This window comes from Heptranchias perlo, chromosome 10 (genome assembly GCF_035084215.1).
Source record: "Heptranchias perlo isolate sHepPer1 chromosome 10, sHepPer1.hap1, whole genome shotgun sequence".
Classification (NCBI taxonomy): Eukaryota; Metazoa; Chordata; class Chondrichthyes; order Hexanchiformes; family Hexanchidae; genus Heptranchias; species Heptranchias perlo.
Genome location: NC_090334.1, coordinates 12,291,485 through 12,314,608, shown reverse-complemented (window position 1 = coordinate 12,314,608; position 23,124 = coordinate 12,291,485). Strand labels below are relative to the sequence as shown.

At 44.3% G+C, this 23,124-nt stretch overlaps 1 protein-coding gene across 4 annotated transcripts in view; it reads right to left on the bottom strand.

The window, feature by feature from the left end:
* The window catches only part of rpap1 (RNA polymerase II associated protein 1), a 129,469-nt gene that overhangs the window by 86,022 nt on the left and 20,323 nt on the right, over positions 1-23,124 (bottom strand). For all 4 annotated transcript variants that reach the window (XM_067991234.1, XM_067991233.1, XM_067991235.1 and 1 more), the window contains exons 5-7: positions 18,647-18,827; positions 17,716-17,871; positions 9,940-10,125 (exon numbers count right to left, since the gene is read on the bottom strand). In XM_067991234.1, the coding sequence (XP_067847335.1) occupies positions 9,940-10,125; positions 17,716-17,871; positions 18,647-18,827 (523 nt within the window). The remainder of the gene's footprint in view (positions 1-9,939; positions 10,126-17,715; positions 17,872-18,646; positions 18,828-23,124) is intronic.

Here is a 23,124-nt window from a genome sequence, read left to right as displayed (position 1 = left end):
CCCCTGTGGCTTTAATCGAACCCAGAGTTGGGTAAGGCCTTGGGTAACTCACATTGTGGAGAAAGCACAAAATGTACGTGAGACAACAAAACATTTGGGGTTGGCAGATGTGGGAATCAGGCACTTCCACATACACTCAAATATAAAAGGGTGGAACTGCCCAACAGGCCAGTATAAACCAGGCAGCTCCCCTCAGATTAGGCTAGAGAGCAGTATAGAGTGCTATGGATTTGGATTCCTGGCTGCGGCAATATTTAGATAGAAATGTACTTTAATCATACACACAGACATAGACTGAAATCATTTAGAACATTTTGAGATTAGCAAGACCAGCACAGTGGTCAACTGTAGAGTTCACAAGCCCCAATTCCCCACGCGGTGGGCTCCCAAAAATCTAGTTCTGGTCTCTGCCGCAAGTGGAAATAGCTTCGCTACATCTATGCTATCAAACCCTTTCGTAATCTTAAAGACCTGTATTAAGTCACCCTTCAGTCTTCTCTTTTCTAGAGAAAAGAGCCCCAGCTTGTTCAATCTTTCCTGATAGGTATAACCTCTCAGTTCTGGTATCATTCTAGTAAATTTTTTTTGCACCTATATCCTTTTTACAATATGGAGACCAGAATTGTTCACAGTACTCCAAGTGTGGTCTAACCAAGGTTCTATACAAGTTCGTCAATTCTATCCCTCTAGAAATGAACCCTAGTGCTTGGTTGCTTCTTTTAAATGGCCTTATTAATCTGTGTTGCTACTTTTAGCGATGTGTGTATCTGTGCCCCCAGATCCTGCTGATCCTCTACTCCATTGATCAAAGGGATTCATTCATATTGGAATTTCCAGTTGTGAAGACAATCCCTCTGTCACTTTCTGCAGTGTTTAACCTACCTGGAGAGGTAAACTGCTCTCAAATTGTGACCGATGCACCCTCCCTAAACTTGAGCTCATTAAAAACTCTGCTGCCCATAACCTAACTCACACCAAGTTCCGTTCATCCATCAGCTCACTGGCCTATATTGGCTTCCGATCTGGCAACATCTCGATTTTAAAATTCTCATCAGTGTTTTCCAATCCCTCCATGGTCTCGCCCCACCCTATCTCAGTAACCTCCCCCAGTCCTACAACCCAACAAAATCTCTACACTCCTCCAATTCTGGCCTCTTGCACATCCCCACTTTTCATCGCTCCACCACTGGCAGCCGTGCCTTCAGCTGCCTAGGCCTCAAGCTCTGGAATTCCCTCCATGAATATCCCCGCCTCTCTTTCCTCCTTTAAGGTGCACCTTAAAACCTATGTCTTTGACCAAGCTTTTGGTCACCTGCCCTAATATCTCCTTATATGGCTAGGTGTCAAAATTTGTTTGATAATTGCTGCTGTGAAGTGCCTTGGGACGTTTTACTACGTTAAAGGTGCAATATAAATGCAAGTTATTGCTGCATTTGCCCTTTTCGATTTATCAGCAGTAGTGTATTACTAGGAATGCCTGCATGTAGTGAGCTGCCCTCATTTTGTTCTTAACTGTCACTGCCCCGAATCACCAAATAATTTGCCTCATCTCATTCACCTCACAGGGTTGCCTCTGATGACGGGTTGAGGCAAACCCATATCATAGGTGTCAGCCGTGGCGCAGTGGTAGCACTCTCGCCTCTGAGTCAGAAGGTTGTGGGTTCAAGTCCAACTCCAGAGACTTGAGCACATAATCTAGGCCAACACTCCAGCGCAGTACTGAGGGAATGCTGCACGGTCAGAGGTACTGTCTTTCGGATGAATCGTTAAACCGAGGCCCCGTCTGCCCTCTCACATCCCTTATCACATTGCTGTTTGTGGGACCTTGCTATACACAAATTGGCTGCTGCATTTCCTACATTACAACAGTGACTACACCCCAAAAAGTATTTCATTGGCTGTAAAGTGTTTTGGGACGTCCTGAGGTCATGAAAAGCGCTATATAAATGCAAGTTCGTTTGTTCGTATGGGCACCGAGGCTAATTGTAGCACTCCTAAGAGCTACCCTGACTAAGATCAGCATGGATTGACTTGGGACCTTTCTGGTTTTTATGGCTCAGTACCACTCTGGGCAATGCATTTGCCCACTAAACTAGACACCAAAGAATCTAAAATGAAAAACAGAATGAAGAAACCAGTGATGTTTTCCTGTTAAAAGGGGCACAACTGTGCCCACTGCTAAGTACAGTATAAATCAGTGCTTTAAACAAAATGCCTCCAAAACAAAGAGCACTCTCTGAGATTAGGTTACATTATATAATCAGAAACGGGACTGTAGGCTCGCTGGCTGGACGCCCAAGTGTCAGGATCTTCTGTACCATTATTATTCACCATTTGATCCCTTCAGCAACATTGTTCATCCTGATGGATCTAAGCAGGACTGGCCCAATCGATATCCATCAGTATCTCAGTCTCAGAGTCCCAACCCTAGGGACAAAGGGACTTGGCACTGTTCTAACACTCCAGCTGCTGTTTAAATATTGTTGCAAACCCCAAAAGCCGGCAGGTAAGGAGCTAACCTTTATCTGGAGAAACCTTTACAGTGTCCCTACTGTTTGAGTCAGACAGCTGCTGGGACTGAAAATTCTGTCTTGTTGTAACCAAGCATTAATTCCAGAGATTTATTTAGGAAAGTTGCCTTTCTGATATCTTATTAGTACGGAGATGTGTGACAACAACTTGCATTTCTATCGTGCCTTAATGTAGCAAAAACATCCCAAGGCGCTTCACAGGAGCGTTATTAGACAAAATTTGACACCGAGCCACATAGAGATATTAGGACAGGTGACCAAAAGCTTGGTCAAAGAGGCAGGTTTTAAGCAGTGTCTTAAAGGAGGAGCGGTGGAGAGGTTTAGGGAGGGAATTCCAGATCTTAGGGCCTAGGCAGCTGAAGGCACGACCGCCAATGGTGGAGCAATTAAAATTGGGGACGCACAAGAGGCCAGAATTGGAGGAGCGCAGAGATCTCGGAGGGTTGTAGGGATGGAGGAGGTTACAAAGATTGGGAGGGGCTAGGTCATTGAGAGATTTGAAAACAAGGATGAGAATTTTAAAATTGAGCCGTTGCCAGACCGGGAGCCAACGTAGATCAGTGAACACAGGCGCAAACGGGACTTGGTGCAAGTTAGGATGGGGCCGCAGAGTTTTGAATGAGCTCAAGTTTACGGAGGGTAAACAGTATCACCCCATTTGAAGGGGATTGCATATAAAGTAGAAAATGCAGCAAATACGAGAAAAGATAGATTAATGTTTCAGGCCCAGGCCATTTCATCAGTACCACAGTTTCCATAAGGGGTCAAAATGCTAATCTGTTTTTCCTCTTTACAGATATTGACAGACTTGCTGTGTATTGTCAGCATTTTCTGCATGTGTTGCAAACTTGCAGTTTTCTTTTTATCTCACATGAAAGCTTCCAGAATTACTCGCACCGAATGCAGCTTTTTGTTAGTTCTGGGATTTTTGCTGCGGGGCTTCTCAGAGGCTGATAGGTCACATCTCCGATGAAATAAAGATTTAACATGGTCTACACTCCCTTCTACACACAAATCTTATCTTCCCTGGACAGCCCTCTTCATCCAATCAAAGAAATGGTATTGGTGCCCTTGAGAGGGTACAGAGCTGAGCCATCACATCACTCTGGGTATCAGGAATCTAATTTACAAAGAAAGGTTGAGGAGTTGGGCTTGCACTCTCTGGAACAGAGGCTTTGAGATTACTGAGCTGAAGCTTACAGGATTATGAAGGGCACTTGATAAAGTCGGCTCAGGTGAAGGGTTCAAATTTAAGGGAAACAAGCTGAAAATTAGGAGTAAGGTGGATTGTCAGATGGAACTTTTATATATATATAAACACAAATGGTGAAAGTTACTAGGAAAGGCCAATTGTACAAATAAGTACAGGAGAGGTTCGAGTTACCAGTAAGAGCCAATAGTACAAGTAGGCACAGGTGCATTGCTGGAGCGAGATAGAATTGAGCAACATGGTGAGAAGGTGGGATTTTAATCCATCAAAAAAAGCAATAAGCCTTTAGGCCTTTTCCTGTGACTAAATTTTTTTTAATGTTGAATTGTCGACCTGCCCACAAGCTCTGGAATCCCCGATTTCCATCGCTCCACCATTGGCGGCCATGCCTTCCGCTGCCTTGGCCTTAAGCTCTGGAATGCCCTTCCTAAACCTCTCTACCTCTCTCACTTCCTTTAAGACATTCCTTAAAACCTACCTCTTTGATCATGCTTTTGGTCAACTGCCCTAATATCTCCCTATGTGGCTCAGTGTCAAATTTTGTTTGATAACACTCCTGTGAAGCGCCTTGGGACATTTTACTATGTTAAAGGCTCTATATAAATGCAAGTTGTTGTTGTTGTTGGAAGGGCCTGCTCCAATTATCCTGAGGGTGTGGTTTGACTACAGTGCTGGGTGACTGCTCATGTATCATTCTCAGCTGGATTTATTTTGCCTGGTACTGCATCACACAACACAACTCATCAGCATCAGACCATCTGCCAAAACGACCTCCTTGCCTTGCACAACCATCCCTTTTGTCATTTAATCACTGCTGCCCTCCACCCTATCAAAGACGCTCCCTTTTGTTCTTTCCTCCCTCCCCTTCCTCTGCCTGGCTCTGTACTTGCTTAAAAACTGTTAAATCTTTAACTTCTTCCAATTCTGATGAAAGAGCATCAACCTGAAACGTTAACTCAGTTTCTTTCTCCACAGATGCTGCCTGATGCTATGCTTTTCCAGCATTTTCGGTTTTTATTTCAGATTTCCAGCATCTGCAGTATTTTGCTTTTGCCAAAACTATCTATCCCTCGCTCCACTACTCATAAACCACTCCAACACACAAGCACCCAACTCGTATCATCCCAAGCTCATAACTCCCAAATCCCATCTTCCTGCAATCTAGTGCCCAAACCCGGCCTGTCCGCTACCCAACCCAGATACCAATTTCTCCGCCCATCCCCTTCGAGTCCCTAATCCTTTCACTCTGAGCTAACTAGCATGTCGATAGCTTGCCTCGGTCGCTGTAGTTTTCACCTTCCGATCTGTTCAACTCAAATGGGAGACTATCCCCGAGATCCAGTCCACTTGCCAACAACAGCGCAGCAAGGAGACTGGAAGGTTCCTCCTCGCCTTCCTCCAATGTCCCATCATTTATAAACCAAAGCAAAGTGCAGCGTTATTCCCTCAGACTCTTCAGAAAGTGAACCAGATTCTAACAAATCTGCAGTCTGTAGTGGTCTGCTTTGGGCTGAAAACCCCCAAGTCCTCTGGACTACCTGCACTGGGATGCAGGGCTTTAAAAAGCCCGAGTTATTAGTTTATCACTTCAATAGGCTCCTATCAAAATAATGATGTATCCAATATCACGTATAGCAAGGGGGCACTTTTGCGGAAAGCTGATCTTAACTGGAATCATTAAGAGGAGTGCTGTAACAAGTTCTTTTAGATTAATTTTGGTAGGAAGACCAAGGAGAGGCAAAATAAACTAAAGGGTACAATTATAAATGAGTGCAGGAACAGAGAGACCTGAAGGTATATGTGTGCAGGTTGTTGAAGGTGGCAGGGCAGGTGCAGAAAGCAATTAAAAAGCATACAGGATCCAGGGCTCTATAAATAGAGGGACAGAGTACAAAAGCAAGGTGGCTATGATGAACCTTTATAAAACACTGGTTCGGCTACAACTGGAGTATTGTGTCCAATTCTGGGCACTGCATTTTAGGAAGGATGTGAAGGCCTTAGACAGGGTGCAGAAAAGATTTACTAGAATGATTGCTGGGATGAGGGACTTCAGTTACGTGGAGAGACTAGAGATGCTGGAGAAGTTCTCCTTACAGCAGAGACGGTTGAGAGGAGATTTGATAGAGGTATTCAAAATTATGAGGGGTCAAGACAGAATAGATAGAGAGAAACTGTTCCCATTGGCAGAAGGGTTGAGATCCAGAGGACACAGATTTAAGGTGATTTGCAAAAGAACCAAAGGCGATATGAGCAAAAACTTTTTTAACATAGCGATTGGTTATGATCTGGAATGCACTGCCTGAGGGGGTGGTGGAGGCAGTTTCAATCATGACCTTCAAAAGGGAACTGGATAAGTACTTGATGGGAAAAAATTTGCAGGGCTACAGGGAAAGGGCAGGGGAGTGGGACTAGCTGGACTGCTCTTGCAGAGCGCCAGCACGGACTCGACGGGCAGAATGGCCTCCTTTTGTGATTCTATGATTCCATTAAGAGGAATGTTGTAATAGTTCTATGATTCCATTAACAGGTGTTGTAAAAGTTCTTTTAGAGGAACTTAAAGTAATTAGGATTAGTAAAGAAAAAGTTTTAGAAAAATTAATGGGACTAAAAGCCAACAAATCCCCATGACCTGATGGCCTAGGGTTTTAAAAGAGGTGGCTGCAGAGATAGTGGATGCATTGGTTTTGATCGTCCAGAATTCCCTAGATTCGGGAACGATCCCCGTGGATTAGAAGGTAGCAAATCTAACCCTGCTATTCAAGAAAGGAGAGAGAGAGAAAACAGGGAACTATAGGCAAGTTAGCCTGACATCAGTATTGGGAAAATGCTGGAATCTATTATTAAGGACGCAGTAACAGGGCACTTAGCGAATCATAATATGATTAGGCAGAGTCAACATGGTTTTATGAAAGGGAAATCGTGTTTGACAAATCTAAGAGGTTTTTTTTGAGCATGTAACTGGCAGGGCAAATAAGGGGGAACCAGTGGATGTAATATATTTGGATTATTAAAGATGCCACATGAGGTTGTTACACAAGATTAGGGCTCATGGGATTGGGGGTAATATATTAGCATGGATTGAGGATTGGTTAACGGACAGAAAGCAGAGAGTAGGAATTAACGGGTCATTTTCAGGTTGGCAGGCTGTAACTAGTGGGGGTGCCGTAAGGATCAGTGCTTGGACCTCAGCTATTTACAATCTATATTAATGATTTAGATGAAGGGACCGATTGTGATGTATCCAAGTTTGCTGACAATACAAAGCTAGGTGGGAAAGTAAACTGTGAGGAGGATACAAAGAGTCTGCAATGGAATATGGACAGATTAAGTGAGTGGGCAAGAAGGTGGCAGATGGAGTATAATGTGGGGAAATGTGAGGTTATTGACTTTGGTAGGAAAAATAGAAAAACAGAATCTTCTTTAAATGGTGAGAAACTATAGAATGTCGGTGTTCAGAGGGATTTGGGTGTCCTTGTACACGAAACACAGAAAGTTAACATGCAGGTATAGCAAGCAATAAGGAAGACAAATGGTATGTTGGTCTTTATTGCAAGGGGATTGGAGTACAAGAGTAAGGAAGTCTTGCTGCAATTGTGCAGGGCTTTGGTGAGACCACACCTGGAGTACTGTGTACAGTTTTGGTCTCCTTACCTAAGGAAGGATATACTTGCCTTAGAGGCAGTACAACAAAGATTCACTAAATTAATTCCTGGGATGAGAGGGCTGTCCTGTGAGGAAAGATTGAGCCTATACTCTCTGGAGTTTAGAAGAATGAAAGATGATCTCATTGAAACATATAAGATTTGAAGAGGGCTTGACAGGGTAGATGCTGAGAGGATGTTTCCCCTGACTGGAGGTCTAGAATTAGGAGACATAGTCTTAGGACAAGGAGTCAGACTTTTGGGACTGAGATGAGGAGGAATTTCTTCATTCAGAAGGTCATGAATACTTGGAATTCTCTACCCCAGAGGGCTGTGGATGCTGAGTCGTTGAATATGTTCAAGGCTGAGATCAATAGATTTTTGGATTCAAGGGAATCAAGGGATATGGGGATCAGGCAGGGAAGTGGAGTTGAGGTCGTAGATCAGCCATGATCTGATTCAATGGCAGAGCAGGCTCGATAGGCCAGGTGGCCTACTCCTGCTCCTATTTCTTATGTTTTTATTTTACAGCTAACACCTACTTTTACTGACAAGTAACAGTGGGATCAATGTGCCACACTTCTCCTTACTAAAACGCCACTGTAACAGCCAGCTGTAGCAGTCACACAGTACTAGCCCACTATTACTCAACATGCCTGTAGATATATTGGGAATCAGATCTAAATCTTTAGTTCTTTTCCTCATGCTGCAGACCTTTGGTGCAACATTGGTGCAGAGCTTGAAAGAAAGCAGGCATTGCATCTATTTGGCACTTTTCACCGCCTCAGAACGTCCCAAAGCGCTTTACAGCCAATGAAGTACTTTTGAAGTGTAGTCAATGTTGTAACTGTTGTGGCAGCCAATTTACACACAGCAAGGTCCCACAAACAGCAATGAGATAATGACCAGATCATCTGTTTTAGTGGTTGATGAATAAATATTGTCCAAGACAACAGGGGAAGAAATCCCCTGCTCCTCTTCAAAATGGAGCCAAGGGATCTTTTACGTCCACCTGAGGGGGGCCTCGGTATAACATCTCATCCAAAAGACGGCATGTTGAACGTCTCGAGGAAATCACTAACATGGTGGATAAGGGAGTGATGGGATGTTTTGTAAATGGACTTCCAGAAGACATTTGTACGGTTCCGCACAAGAGATTATTAGCAAAAATGAGAGCGCTGGAATTGGACATGGGTTGGAAGGGAACTTTATCTCTGATTGGCAGAATGTGACAAGTGTATTCCCCAGGAATTTGTATTGGATCCTCAGCTTTTTGCCATATTTGTCAATGACTTGGATAAAGGAATAGAGAGCTGTATATCCAAGTTTGCAGATGACACTAAGTTAGGAAGCACAGTAAGTTGTGTGGATGGGAACAGAAAGTTACAAAGCGACAGACAGGTTAAGTGAATGGGCAAAACTGTGGCAGATGGAGTTCAATGTGAGGTCATCCACCTCATAGCCAAGAAGGACAAATCAGAATATTTTCCTAATGGCGAAAGATTAGGGACTGTGGAGGAGCAATGAGATTTAGCTGTCCATGGATACAGAACGCTAGTGCACAGGTACAAAAAGTAATCAAAAAGACTAATGGAATGTTAGCCTTTATCTCAAGGCAGCTGGAATACAAAGGGGAGGAAGTTATGGTCAGTTGTACAGAGTCTTGGTCAGACCCCATCTGGGGTATTGTGTTCAGTTTTGGGCACCGAACCTCATGATGGATATATTGGCCTTGGAGCAGTTGCAGTGCAGATTCACCAGAATGATTCCAGGGCTTACAGGGTTAAATTATGAGGACACATTGCATAAGCAAGGCTTGTATTCTCTCGAGCATAGAAGATGGAGGGTTGATCTAATTTTCACACAAAGGGTGGTGGAAATGTGGAATTCTCACCCCCAAAAGGCTGTGAATCTTTGATCAATTGAAATTTTAAAGATTGAAATCAACAGATTGTTAGTAGGTAAGGGGACCAAGGGCTACAGATCAAAGGCAGGTAATTGGAGTTGAGGTAGTGATCAGCCATGATCTAATTGATCCCAAAATTCAGAATAGGCTCAAGGGGGTGAATGGCCTGCTCCTGTTCCTATGATTGAAACACATTTCACTCACACAGAAGTGTTACCCATCTACCAGCCTGGATTCAAATCAAGATCTCAAAAGGAGAAAGGATGGAGTTCTCAAAAGCTTCTGTCATCTAATCTCTGAATACTAAGCCAAACAAGGAGATATTAGGAGGGGTGACCAAAAGCTTGTCCAAAGAAGTTGGTTTTAAGGAGGGCCTTAAGGGATGATGGAGAAGTAGGGAGGTGGAGAAGTGGAATGGTTTGAGGAGGGAATTCCAGAGCATGTGGCCTAGGCGACTGAAGGTACAGCTGCCAATGGTGGGGTGAAGGGAGGGGTGTGCACAACGGGCCAGTCAAAGGAAGAGAGCTCGGAGGGAGTGGCAAGGTTGTCGGGCTGGAAGGTTAGGGTGGGGAGAGGCCAAGAGGGGATTTAAACATGCATTGATTCTAATTCACGGCTTTAGGTTCCTCTGCAGAACTGCTGAGCTTTTACCTGTTGGTTTCTCATCCATTGGTTCTTCCTTGGTTGGACTGGCCTGTGGTTCAGTGTCTAAACGAGAATGCCTCTGCTTATCCTTTTGGCTCTTTTCTTCTCCGTGTGTTTCCATTTTATCTTTGGAGCCTTGACTGTGGTTTTTCTTCAACTTTCTTGATTTTAGGAAGGTAACCAAATTTGGGTCTAGTTAAATAGGAAGGGGGAAAAAATAGAACTAAGTTAACTGTATGTTTGCAGGATGGAAGAACAAGCCATTTGCTAATTTTTGTAATTAACTCATCACTTAAAATAGAACATCAGCAAATGGACGCATAAGCAGTCACAATCAGAAACTGTCCACTAATGAATAATCCCAAGATGCCCAATAGCACTGTATACTGTCCAATGAACAAATAGCATTAATATGCAATGCCCATCGATGAAGAGTGCCAACGTGCAAAGCTCATCGATGAATAGCGCCAACGTGCAAAGCTCATCGATGAATAGCGCCAACGTGCAAAGCTCATCGATGAATAGCGCCAACGTGCAATGCCCATCGATGAACAGCGCCAACGTGCAATGCCCATCGATGAATAGCGCCAACGTGCAATGCCCATCGATGAATAGCAGCAATGTGCAATGCCCATTGACGAATAACACCAACATGCTAGGGACTAAATTAAAAAGCAGAACCACAAAGGTAATAATCTCTGGATTATTACCTGAGCCACAAGCAAATTGGCAAAGGGTAAATAAGATCGGAGAGATTAATGCATGGCTCAAAGATTGGTGTGGGAGAAGTGAGTTTCGATTCGTGGGGCACTGGCACCAGTACTGGGAAAAGAGAGAGCTGTTCCTTTGGGACGGGCTACACCCGAACCATGCTGGGACCAGGGTTCTAGCGAATCGAATAACTAGGGAGGTAGATAGGGCTTTAAACTAAATAAGTGGGGGGAGGGTTCTGGTGGAGAGAAATCTAGAATGCTAAAGAGAAAAGACAAAGAAGCAGTGCAGGAAAGTGAATAACCAGATTGGGTCAGGAAGGGACAGAGCGTACAAACAAAAGAGTGCACTAACAAATAGGGTCCGGGTAAGAAAAAATGGTAATAAGACAAATAGGGCCATACAACAAAAAAATGTTAAGATGTCTAAAAATGTTAAAAAGACAAATCTAAAGACACTGTATCTGAATGCACGAAGCATTTGTAATAAGGTAGACGAATCAACAGCGCAAATAGATGTAAACGGATATGATATAATTGCGATTTCGGAGACATGGCTGCAGGGTGACCAAGGCTGGGAGCTGAATATCCAAGGGTGTTCGATATTTAGGAAGGACAGGCAAAAAGGTAAAAGGAGGTGGGGTGGTGTTGTTAGTAAAGGATGAAATCAGAGCAATAGTGAGAAAGGACATTGGCTCAGAAAATCAAGGTGTAGAATCAGTCTGGGTGGAGTTAAGGAGCACCATGGGGCAGAAAACACTGGTGGGAGTTGTCCAAAGGCCTCCAAACAGTAATGGTAATGTAGGGGGTGGCATCAAACAGGAAATCAGAGATGCATGTAACAAGGGTACTAGAGTAATCATGGGTGATTTTAATCTACATACAGACTGGCCAAACCAAATTAGCAATAATATTGTGGAGGATGAATTCCTGGAGTGTGTATGAGATGGTTTTTTAGACCAGTACATTGAGGAGCCAACCAGGGAACAGGCTATCCTAGATTGGGCAATGAGAAGAGGTTAATTAATAATCTTGTCATGCAGGGTCCTTTAGGGAAGAGTGACCATAACATGATATAATTCTTTATTAAGATGGAAAGTGAAGTAGTCCAATCCGAAACTAGGGTCCTAAATCTAAACAAAGCAAGCTACAAAGATATGAGGAATGAGTTATCTATGATAGATTGGGGAGCTTCATTAAAAGGCATGACGGTAGATAGGCAATGGCTAATATTTAAGGAGCGAATGCATGAATTGCAACAATTATACATTCCTTTCTGGCCCAAAAACACAAAAGGAAAAGCGGCCCAACCATGGCTAACAAAAGATATTAAGGATAGTATTAGATCCAAAGAGGAGTCATATAAAGTTGCCAGAAAAAGTAGCAAGCCTGAGGATTGGCAGCAGTTTAGAATTCAGCAAAAAAGGACCAAGAGATTGATTAAGAGGGGAAAAATACAGGATGAGAGTAAACTTGCAAGGAACATAAAAGTGGACTGTAAAAGCTTCTACAAGTATGTAAAAAGAAAAAGATTAGTGAAGACAAATGTAGGTCCCTTACAGTCAGAAACGGGAGAACTTATAATGGGGGACAAAGAAATGGCAGAGGTTCTGTCTTCATGGAAGAGGACACAAATAACTTCCCAGAAATGCTAGCGAACCAAGGGTCTAGTGAGAAGGAGGAATTAAAGAAAATTAGTATTAGTAAAAAAAAGAATGCAGGAGAAATTAATGGGACTGGAAGCCGGTAAGTCCCCAGGGCCTGATAATCTGCATCCCAAAGTACTAAAAGAGGTAGCCATGGAAATAGTGGATGCATCAGTTGTCATCTTCCAAAATTCGATAGATTATGGAACAGTTCCTGCAGATTGGAGGGTGGCAAATGTAACCCCACTATTTAAAAAAGGAGGGAGAGAAAACAGGGAACTACTGACCAGTTAGCCTAACATCAGTAGCAGGGAAAATGCTACAGTCTATTATAAAGGATGTGATAACAGGACACTTAGAAAATATCAACGGGATTAGACAAAGTCAACATGGATTTATAAAAGGGAAATCATGTTTGACAAACCTACTGGAGTTTTTTTGAGGATGTAACTGGTAGAATAGATAAGGGAGAACCAGTGGATGTGGTTTATTTGGATTTTCAGAAGGCCTTTAATAAAGTCCCACATAAGAGTGTGCAAAATTAAAGCACATGGGACTGGTGGTAATATACTGGCATGGATTGAAAATTGGTTAACAGACAGGAAACATCTTTGCATCCTCATCACAACTCACAATCCCCCTAGTTTTGTGTCGTCAGCAAGCTTGGAAACAGAGAGTAGGAATAAATGGGTCTTTTTCGGGATGGCAGGCAGTGACTAGTGGCGTACTGCAGGGATCAGTGCTTGGGCCCCAGCGAGTCACAATATATATCAATGATTTGGATGAGGGAACCAAATGTAATATTTCCAAGCTTGCTGACGACACAAAACTAGGGGGATTGTGAGTTGTGATGAGGATGCAAAGAGGCTTCAAGGTGATTTAAACAAGTTGAGTGAGTGAGCAAATACATGGCAGATGCAGAATAATGTGGAAAATTGTGAAGTTATCCACTTCGGAAGGAAAATCGGAAAGGCAGAGTATTATTTAAATGGTGATAGATTGGGAAATGTTGATGTACAAAAGGGACCTGGGTGTCCTTGTACACCAGTCACTGAAAGCAAACATGCAGGTGCAGCAAGCAGTTAGGAAGGCAAATGGTATGTTGGCCTTTACTGCAAGAGGATTTGAGTACAGGAGCAAGGATGTCTTACTGCAGTTATACAGGGCCTTGGTGAGACCACACCTGGAATATTGTGTGCAGTATTGGTCTCCTTACCTAAGAAAGGATATACTTGCCATAGAGGGAGTGCAGCAAAGGTTCACCAGACTGATTCCTGGATGACAGGACTGTCTTATGAGGAGAGATTGGGTCGACTTGGCCTGTATTCACTCGGGTTTAGAAGAATGAGAGGGGATCTCATTGAAACGTATAAAATTCTGACAGGGCTAGACAGACTGGATGCAGGGAGGATGTTTCCCCTGGCTGGGAGGTCCAGAATGAGGGGTCACAGTCTCAGGATACAGCGTAGGACATTTAGGGCTGAGATGAGGAGAAATTTCTTCACTCAGAGGGTGGTGAACCCGTGGAATTCTCTACCACAGAAGGCTGTGGAGGCCAAGTCACTGAATATTTTTAAGAAGGAACTAGATAGATTTCTTGACACAAAAGGCATCAAGGGGTATGGGGAATATGGTATTGAGATAGAGGATCAGCCATGATCATACTGAATGGCAGAGCAGGCTCGAAGGGCCGAATGGCCTACTCCTGCTCCTATTTGCTATGTTTCTATGTAAAGCTCATCGATGAATAGCGCCACCGTGCAAAGCTCATTGATAAATAGCGTCAACGTGCAAAGCTCATTGAATAGCGTCAATGTGCAAAGCTAGTCGATGAATAGCACCAACATGCAATGCCCGATGAATAGCACCAACGTGCAATGCCCATCAATGAATAGCACCAACGTGCAATGCCCATCAATGAATAGCACCAACGTGCAATGCCCATCAATGAATAGCACCAACGTGCAATGCCCAATGAATAGCACCAACGTGCAATGCCCATCGATGAAAAGCACCAACGTGCAATGCCCAATGAATAGCACCAACGTGCAATGCCCATCGATGAAAAGCACCAACGTGCAAAGCTCATCGATGAAAAGCACCAACGTGCAATGCCCAATGAATAGCGCCAACGTGCAATGCCCATCAATGAATAGCACCAACGTGCAATGCCCAATGAATAGCACCAACGTGCAATGCCCATCGATGAAAAGCACCAATGTGCAAAGCTCATCGATGAAAAGCACCAACGTGCAATGCCCAATGAATAGCGCCAACGTGCAATGCCCATCAATGAATAGCACCAACGTGCAATGCCCATCAATGAATAGCACCAACGTGCAATGCCCAATGAATAGCACCAACGTGCAATGCCCATCAATGAATAGCACCAACGTGCAATGCCCATCAATGAATAGCACCAACGTGCAAAGCTCATCAATGAATAGCACCAACGTGCAATGCCCATCAATGAATAGCACCAACGTGCAATGCCCATCAATGAATAGCACCAACGTGCAATGTAATGCCAAATAAATAGTAATAACATACATTGTAGTAAACAATGTGGAGGATGGTAACAGACTTCAGGAGGACACAGACAGACTGGTGAAATGGGCAGACACGTGGCAGATGAAATTTAACGCAGAGAAGTGTGAAGTGATGCATTTTGGCAGGAAGAATGAGGAGACACAATATAAACTAAACGGTACAATTCTGAAGGGGATGCAGGAACTTAGAGGCCTGGGATGTACACACTCAAATCTTTGAAGGTGGCAGAACAAATTGAGAAGGCTGTTAAAAAAGCATATGGGATCCTGGGCTTTATTAATAGAGGCATAGAGTACAAAAGCACAGAAGTTATGCTAAACCTTTATAAAACTAGTTTAAAACTTTATACTGGTTCGGCCTCAACAGGATTTTTGTGTTCAGTTCTGGGCACCACACTTTAGGAAAGATGTCAAGGCCTTAAAGAGGGTGCAGAAGAGATTTACTAGAATGGTACCAGGGATGAGGGACCAGGGATGAGTTATGTAGAGAGACTGGAGAAGTTGGGATTGTTCTCCTTAGAGCAGAGACGATTAGGGAGAGATTTGATAGAGGTTTTCAAAATGATGAACGGTTTTGATAGAGTAAATAAGGAGAAACTGTTTCCAGTGACAGAAGGGTCGGTAACGAGAGGACACAGATTTGAGGTGATCAATTGGCGAAAGAGCCAGAGGCGACACAAGGAAACATTTTTGTACGCAGAGAGCTGTTATGATCTGGAATGCACTGCCTGAAAGGGTGGTGGAAGCTGATTCAATAACTGTTAAAAGGAAATTGAATAAATACTTGAAGGGAAAAAATTTTCAGGGCCACAGAGGAATATCAAGGGAGTGGGACTAATCGGATAGCTCTTCCAAAGAGCCCACACAGGCACGATGGACTAAATGGCCTCCTTCTGTGCTGTAACATACTATGAGACTATGATTGCCCAATTAATAAAACACACCAATATGCAATGCCCATTAATGAAATACTACCTGCATGCAATGACCAATGAACAAACACCATCAATGTGCAATGCCCACCAATAAGCAATAACACCACTGTCCAGTGTTACCAAAATGTACAGAACTCTTAAGACATTCACTGTGTATCTGCAAGTAATGGAACTTGTAAAGTGCCATAATCCAATGAAACCTGTGAACTTCACTAAATTCAATAAATACATTGAAAAATGGCAATCTAACACACTGGATTCACTTTGTGTAAACTGATACTTTCAACCCTCAAGCAAAGCAAATACCTCCTCATTTAACAGTTCAGCCCAAGCTGTCTAACAATCTCCCTAGGAGCCTTGCACAGAGATCAGTTTTTACAGTCATTTCCTAACTGCTCAGAATGACCCGAGCTCATGACTCCAACCCTTCGCCCCGAGGTGTCTGAGCCATTTCCAAAACACAGTCCTGCTTTGAAGGGCAACCTAAGCCAGCATCTCAATAAAATCACATTCAGTCATATTCCTAAGTTCAAATCTAATACATAAAAGCCAACATCAAGGTGCTATCAGCTGTCACTGTAGTTCTAGTCCATTGAACAATTAGCATGGACTTCCACAATCATCTTGGTCACGGCAAAAAGTACAGGTTGTTCAGCCTTTGTTCAGTGGTCGCACTCTCGAACTCACAACCTTCTGACTCAGAGGCAAGTTCCACTTCACAGACTTGAGCACATAATCTAGGCTGGTACTTCAGTGCAGTACTGAGGGAGTGCTGCACTGTTGGAGGTACCATCTTTCACATGGGATGTTAAATCGAGTCCCTGTCTGCCCTCTCAGGTAGATGTAAAAGATCCCATGGTGCTATTCAAAGTGGTGCAGGGGAGTTCTCCCAAGTGTCCTGGCCAATATTTATCACTCAACCAACACCTAAAAACAGATGCTCTGGTCAGTTGGTGGCTCAAAAAGTTGTATGTTTAAAACTTATGTCTTGGGTTGAGTGCATAACCTAGCTTGACACTTCAGTCACTGTTAAACCAAGGTTCTGCCTCGTTAGGTGATGCCATGGCACTATTCGAAGAGCTCTCCTGGTGTTTTGGCCAACATTCCTCCCTCAACCATCATCAAAAACAAATCAACTCATCATTCATTTCGCTCCTATTTGTGAGACTAGCTAACACATTATCCTACAACGGTCACAGGACTGTTCAAAGCCCTTTGCACGTGGTAAGGCATCACGTAAATGCAACCTGTATTTATTATATAGCAAAAGGTCCCAGGTTTGATTCCTGGTCTGTACTTAGTTAGCTGATCTCAGCCAGGGTAGTAGCAGAGCACAACTGAACTTAGAGCCAACAGAGGAAAAAAAAACTTCTATTTATATAGTGCCTTTCACAATCTCAGGAGTTCCCAAAGCGCTTCACAGCCAATGAAGTACTTTCACAGGGTAACTGCCGTTATAATGTAGGAAACGTGGTAGCTAATTTGCGCACAGCAAGCTTCCACAAACAGCAATGAGATAATGACCAGATAATCTATATTAGTGATGTTGGTTGAGGGATAAATATTGGCCAAGACACTCTATTCTTAGTTTGCTAATATCGGCAGGAGTAGCAGTTGGGGCTCTGTAATTGCCCAAGGACGACCCTGGGCTAAAGGTAGGGGGAAACTCGATCGGCCGAGTGGTCGACTTTTGATCATCATTCAGTGACCCATGCCCGTGGACCTGGATGTCCGGGGAAGGCGGGGGGGGATGGAGGACAGGATCGGGTTCCATTGTGATGCCCTCCACAGTTGAATAGCTGGGTGGTGACATCGTCAGCCTGCCAGCACCTGTAGAGTCCATGGCCTTAGGGAGGAAAAGTGAAAGCTGGAGGAAGAAATTGGAATAAAGAAAGACAGATTTTAGCAGTTGAATGTGGACAGCAGTGATACACTCACTCACCTAACCGGGCCACAAGACTATGGCGTTCCTCCTCAATCTCCTCTTTAGACATGGCCTGCAGTCTGGTAACATTCTCTTCATGAATCCTCTGTGCTTCTTGAGGACTTATTTCCCCACCCAGTCTCTCTCCAGATACCAGTCTCTCATCACTTGCCCCTGTCAACAAACACAACAAAGTAAATAAAGGTGAAAAATCACAAGCCATGCAAATAAAATAAAATCTCTCTCAATTAACCACTAAAAAGTAAATTCCACAGTAGGAGCAAAGGAACAGGAGTAGGCCATTCAGTCCCTCGAGCCAGTTCCGCCATTCAATTATATCATGTGCGATCTGTATTTTAACTCAAGAGGAATGGCTATCAGGGTAACCTACACATTTCCAATTCAGTACTGGCCCCACTACAAACAGGGGCTTAGCTCCCTCTCCATCCTTCCCCTCCTGTTAATCCGGCTGAAGATATTCCTGAGTCATAACAATGAGCAGTCCAGTGGGAGGATTCACTCCCACTGGACTGCTCAGACTGTCCTGTTGTTTCAGGGGGAGGATACAATCGCATCCCCAATTTTAATCACTCCACTACTGGCAGCCATGCTTTCATCTGTCTAGGCCCTAAGCTCTGGAATTCCCTCCCTAAACCTCTCCGCCTCTCTACCTCTCTCTCCTCCTTTGAGATGCTCCTTAAAACCTACCTCTTTGACCAAGCTTTTGATCACCTGTCCTAATATCTCCTTATGTGGCTTGGTGTCAAATTTTGTATGATGAAGCACCTTGGGACATTTTACTACGTTAAAGACGCAATATAAATGCAAATAGTTGCTGTTGAACGGTCCAGACTGCCCGGCTGTTCCAGTGGGAGGATACAATGAGCGCAGTGGTGAGGGAGAAACTTTAACAAACCTTATGTAGCAAAAGCCTTTCCTATTAATTCACCTGGTGAGTGGCCCTTTTCCGATATCTCTGTAACTCGAGACGGAGCTGACCTTTGCTCCCCTGTGACGCTGGTCAAGGGGCTGATCCCACTGATGGAGGGAGCTGCCCGAGTTGCTTCAGCTGCCTTCTTTGCAGCGAGTTTCTGGGCAAAGATACTTTTCTTTCCTGGAACCGGATTCACCTGTTACAACAAAAGAAAAATACAAATACATCAGGTATTTCTGCATAACAGACAACTCACAAGATCGCAGGATAATTACAGATGAGGAGGGCCATTGAATCCATCTTGGTTCATTCATCCAGATAGAACTTAAAGATCTAATCATTTCTTAAATGGCACCACGACAGTGCAGCACTCCCTCAGTATTGCACTGAAGTGTCAGCCTAGATTTTGTGCTCAAGTCCTTGGAGTGGGACTTGAAGCCACGACCTTCTGACTCGAAGGTGAGAGTGCTTCCCACTGGCCACAGCTGACACCGTATATTATGAAATAAATGGCACTATACTTAGGCTATATAAGGTTTAGGTATGTCTGCAATTGGAGTATTGTGTCCAGTTTTGGTCTCCGCGTATGGTGAAGGAGATCGAGACGAAGGAAAAGGGTGATCACATTGATACCTAGTTTAAAGGCTTTTACATGCCATGGTGAGATTTGAACTCTCAGCCTCCAGGTTTCTAGTCCAGAACCATATTCGCTACACGACCATGCTCTCCAAGTACAGCTATGACACTGCCATCTACCCAATAATGTGGTAGGTCCTGTACACAACAGGTAGGATAAATCTCACCTGGCCAATTGTAGCCCTATCAGCCTCCTCCCAAGCATGAGAAAAAAGTGGAATCATCAACAGTGCATTTAAGCAACATCTACTCACCAATAACCTGCTCATCAACACTCAGTCCAGGTTCCGCCAGAACCACTGAGCTCCAGACCTCGTCATAGTCTTCATTAGACATGGACTCGAGAGCTGAATGCCAAAGGAGAGGTGAGAATTGCTGCCCTCAACCACGAAGACAGCATTTGATCAAATATAGCACGAAGGAGCCTAACAAGACTGAAGTCAATGGGGGGAGGGGTTCAAGAGGAAAACACTCCAGTGGCTGAAGTGATACCTGAAACAGGGAAGATGGCCAAGGTTGATGAAGGCACAGATAGGATGGATACTAAGGAGCTTTTTCCCTTCGTTGAGGGTTCTATAACAAGGGGACATAGATTCAAGGTAAAAGGCGGGAGGTTTAGAGGGGATTTGAGAAAGAACTTTTTCACCCAGAGGGTGGTTGGAGTCTGGAACTCACTGCCTGAAAGGGTTGTGGAGGCAGGAACCCTCACAACATTCAAGAAGTATTTGGATGAGCACTTGAAATGCCATAGCATACAAGGCTACGGACCAAATGCTGGAATATGGGATTAGAGTAGACAGGGCTTGATGGCCGGCGCGGACACGATGGGCCGAAGGGCCTCTATCCGTGCTGTATAACTCTATGACTCTATGACTCTAAGGCCAATCATCACAGCCCCAGGATATCACTACAGGAGTTCCTCAGGTCAGCGCCCTTGGCCCAAGCTTCAGCTGCTTCATCAACGACCTTCCCTCCATCATAAAGTCAGGCGTGGGGCTGCTTGCTGACAATTCCAGAGTTCGGCTCCATTCACTACCCCTCTGATAATGAAGTAGTCCATGTCAGCCTACAACAGAACCCAGACAACATCCAGCATTGGGCTGGCAAATGGCAGGTTACTTCTGTACCACAAAGGTGACCATGTCCAACAAGAAACGGTATTATCATCTCACCCTGTCCTTCAATGGTACCACCATTGCCAAGTCCCCCACCATCAACATCCTGGGGGCCACCACTGACCGGAAGATTAATTGGACCAGCCAGATCAACGCCGGGGCTACTAGAACAGGGCAGAAGCTGACAACTCTGCGACAAATGGCTCACCTCCTAACTCATCAAAGCCTCTCCAAGGCTCAAGTCAAGGGTGTGATGGAACACTCACCACTTGCCTGGATCGATGCAACTGCAACTACGCTCAAGAAGCTCAACACCATTCAGGGCAGAGCAGTTTTCTTGATTGGTGCCCCTGCCACTGACTCAATATCCACTCCCTCCATCACTGGTGCATTGTGACTCCAGTAGGCACTAAGGATGCGTTGCAGCAACTCGCCAAGTTTCTTTTTATTCTTTCATGGGATGTGGGTGTCGCTGGCAAGGCCAGCATTTATTGTCCATCCCTAATTGACCTTGAGAAGGTGGTGGTGAGCCGCCTTCTTGAACCGCTGCAGTCCGTGTGGTGAAGGTACTCCCTTTTTTTAGCGAGATTGCACAATTGAGTGGCTTGCTAGGCCATTTCGGAGGGCAACTAAGAATCAACCACATTGCCGTGGGTCTGGAGTCACATATCGGCCAGACCGGGTAAGGAGGGCAGGTTTCCTTCACTAAAGGGGGTTAGTGAACCAGATGGGTTTTTACAACAATCCAGTAGTTTCATAGCCACCATTACTGATACTAGCTTTTTTAATTCCAGATTTTTTGATGTAATTAATTGAATTTAAATTCCCCGGCTGCCGTGGCGGGATTTGAACTCATGACTCCGGATTATTAGTCCAGGCCTCTGGATTATTAGTCCAGTAACATAACCACAATGCTACCGTACCCCTGGTTTATCTCCATAGTACCTCCCAGCCCCGGGTGCTCTACCACCAAAAAGCAGAGCAGTATAGGCCATGCGATCAACCAGAGAGGAGCATCCCTACTGCACAAGTGAGCCATTTATTCATTACTCTCAAGAGCTACTCTGTGGCCTCTTAATGAAATCGTGGATTACAGCCCTCACCGCTTATAGCGGGCGCATTGCTGTTACCAATTTGGCACCGCAGTCCCATGATTTGCCCGCTATAAGCGATGGACAATAAAAAAGAAAGACTTGCATTTATACAGCGCCTTTCATGACCTCAGGGCGTCTCAAAGCGCTTTATAGCCAATGCAGTACTTTTTTTGAAGTGTAGTTACTGTTGTAATGTAGGAAATGCGGCAGCCAATTTGCACACAAGATCCCACAGACAGCAACATGATAATGACGGGGTAATCTATTTTAGTGACGTTGATTGAGGGAAAATATAGGCCAGAACACAAAGGAGAACTCCCCTGCTCTTCTTCAAAATAGTGCCATGGGATATTTTACATCCACTTGAGGGGGCAGAGGGGGCCGCGGTTTAACATCTCATCGAAAGGATGGCACTTCCGACAGTGCAGTATTCCCTCAGTACTGCAATGAAGTGTCAGCCTGAATTTTGTGCTCATATCTCTGGATGGGACTTGAACCCACGATCTTCTGACTCGGAGATGAGTGCGCTATCAACTGAGCGCTTTTACCAGTGTTGGCCGTGGCTAAGTGTCAACTATATAGTTAACTGGTGGTCAGTGTGGTGAACAGAGGTCACCTATAGGAACTATATTAGATGTTAGATGGTCAGCCAGAAGCTTAAGAGCTGTGTCCATTAAACTTTTGGACTGGCAAAGCAAGGAACCCAGTAAAGATTTACCTACAATAAGTGTCTCTTAAAGGTTTAGACAAAAAGTACTGTTAACTATTTAGTTGACAATTAGCGCTTTTACCAGTGAGAGTCCATCTGGCGTGTTGGGGCCTGGGTTGGCATGTGGCATCGTGTTCTCAGATGAACAGTTAACAAGACTAAACTGAACTTAAACAAGGCGAGAAAAGCTTATTGAACTGCCCGAAATAGTCTGCCCTTTAATGTGTTATAAGCGGCACCTTTGTAATTGAATTCAGTGGTTGTGGCAAATGGTTAGTGCCATTTGCCCGATATAGGCGACTGCCATGATATGCATGAATGGTGCAAGTGGTGGGGACCGTGGTACCAAATTGGGGTGATTTTGAGTTGTGGGCCCAGGTTGACAGCGAACTGAACTGAGACTGTCCAGACCCATTTTATGTAGGACCCTTACAGCCAGCAGGCACTGACTTTCATTGCGTCAGTCTGGGCTGCATCAGAACCCAGACCCCAGAGGCAAAAAGCCATTGTAGCACCCAGTCCTGCACTATTCCGTTTTTGGTGACTCCAACAGAATTACACAGAATGTACAGCACAGAAACAGGCCATTCGACCCAACTGGTCCGTGCCAGTGTTTATGCTCCACACGAGCCTCCTCCCATCCTTCTTCATCTAACCGTATCAGAATTACATTCTATTCCTTTCTCCCCTCATGTACCTATCCAGCTTATCCTTAAATGCATCTATGCTATTCGCCTCAACTACTCCTTGTGGTAGCAAGTTCCACATTCCAACCACTCTCGGTGAAGAAGTTTCTCCTGAATTCCCTATTGGATTTATTGGTGACTATCTTTTATTTATGGCCCCTAGTTTTGGTCTCCCCACAAGTGGAAACATTTTCTCTACGTCTACCCTTATCAAACCCTCATAATTTTAAAGACCTCTATCAGGTCACCCCTC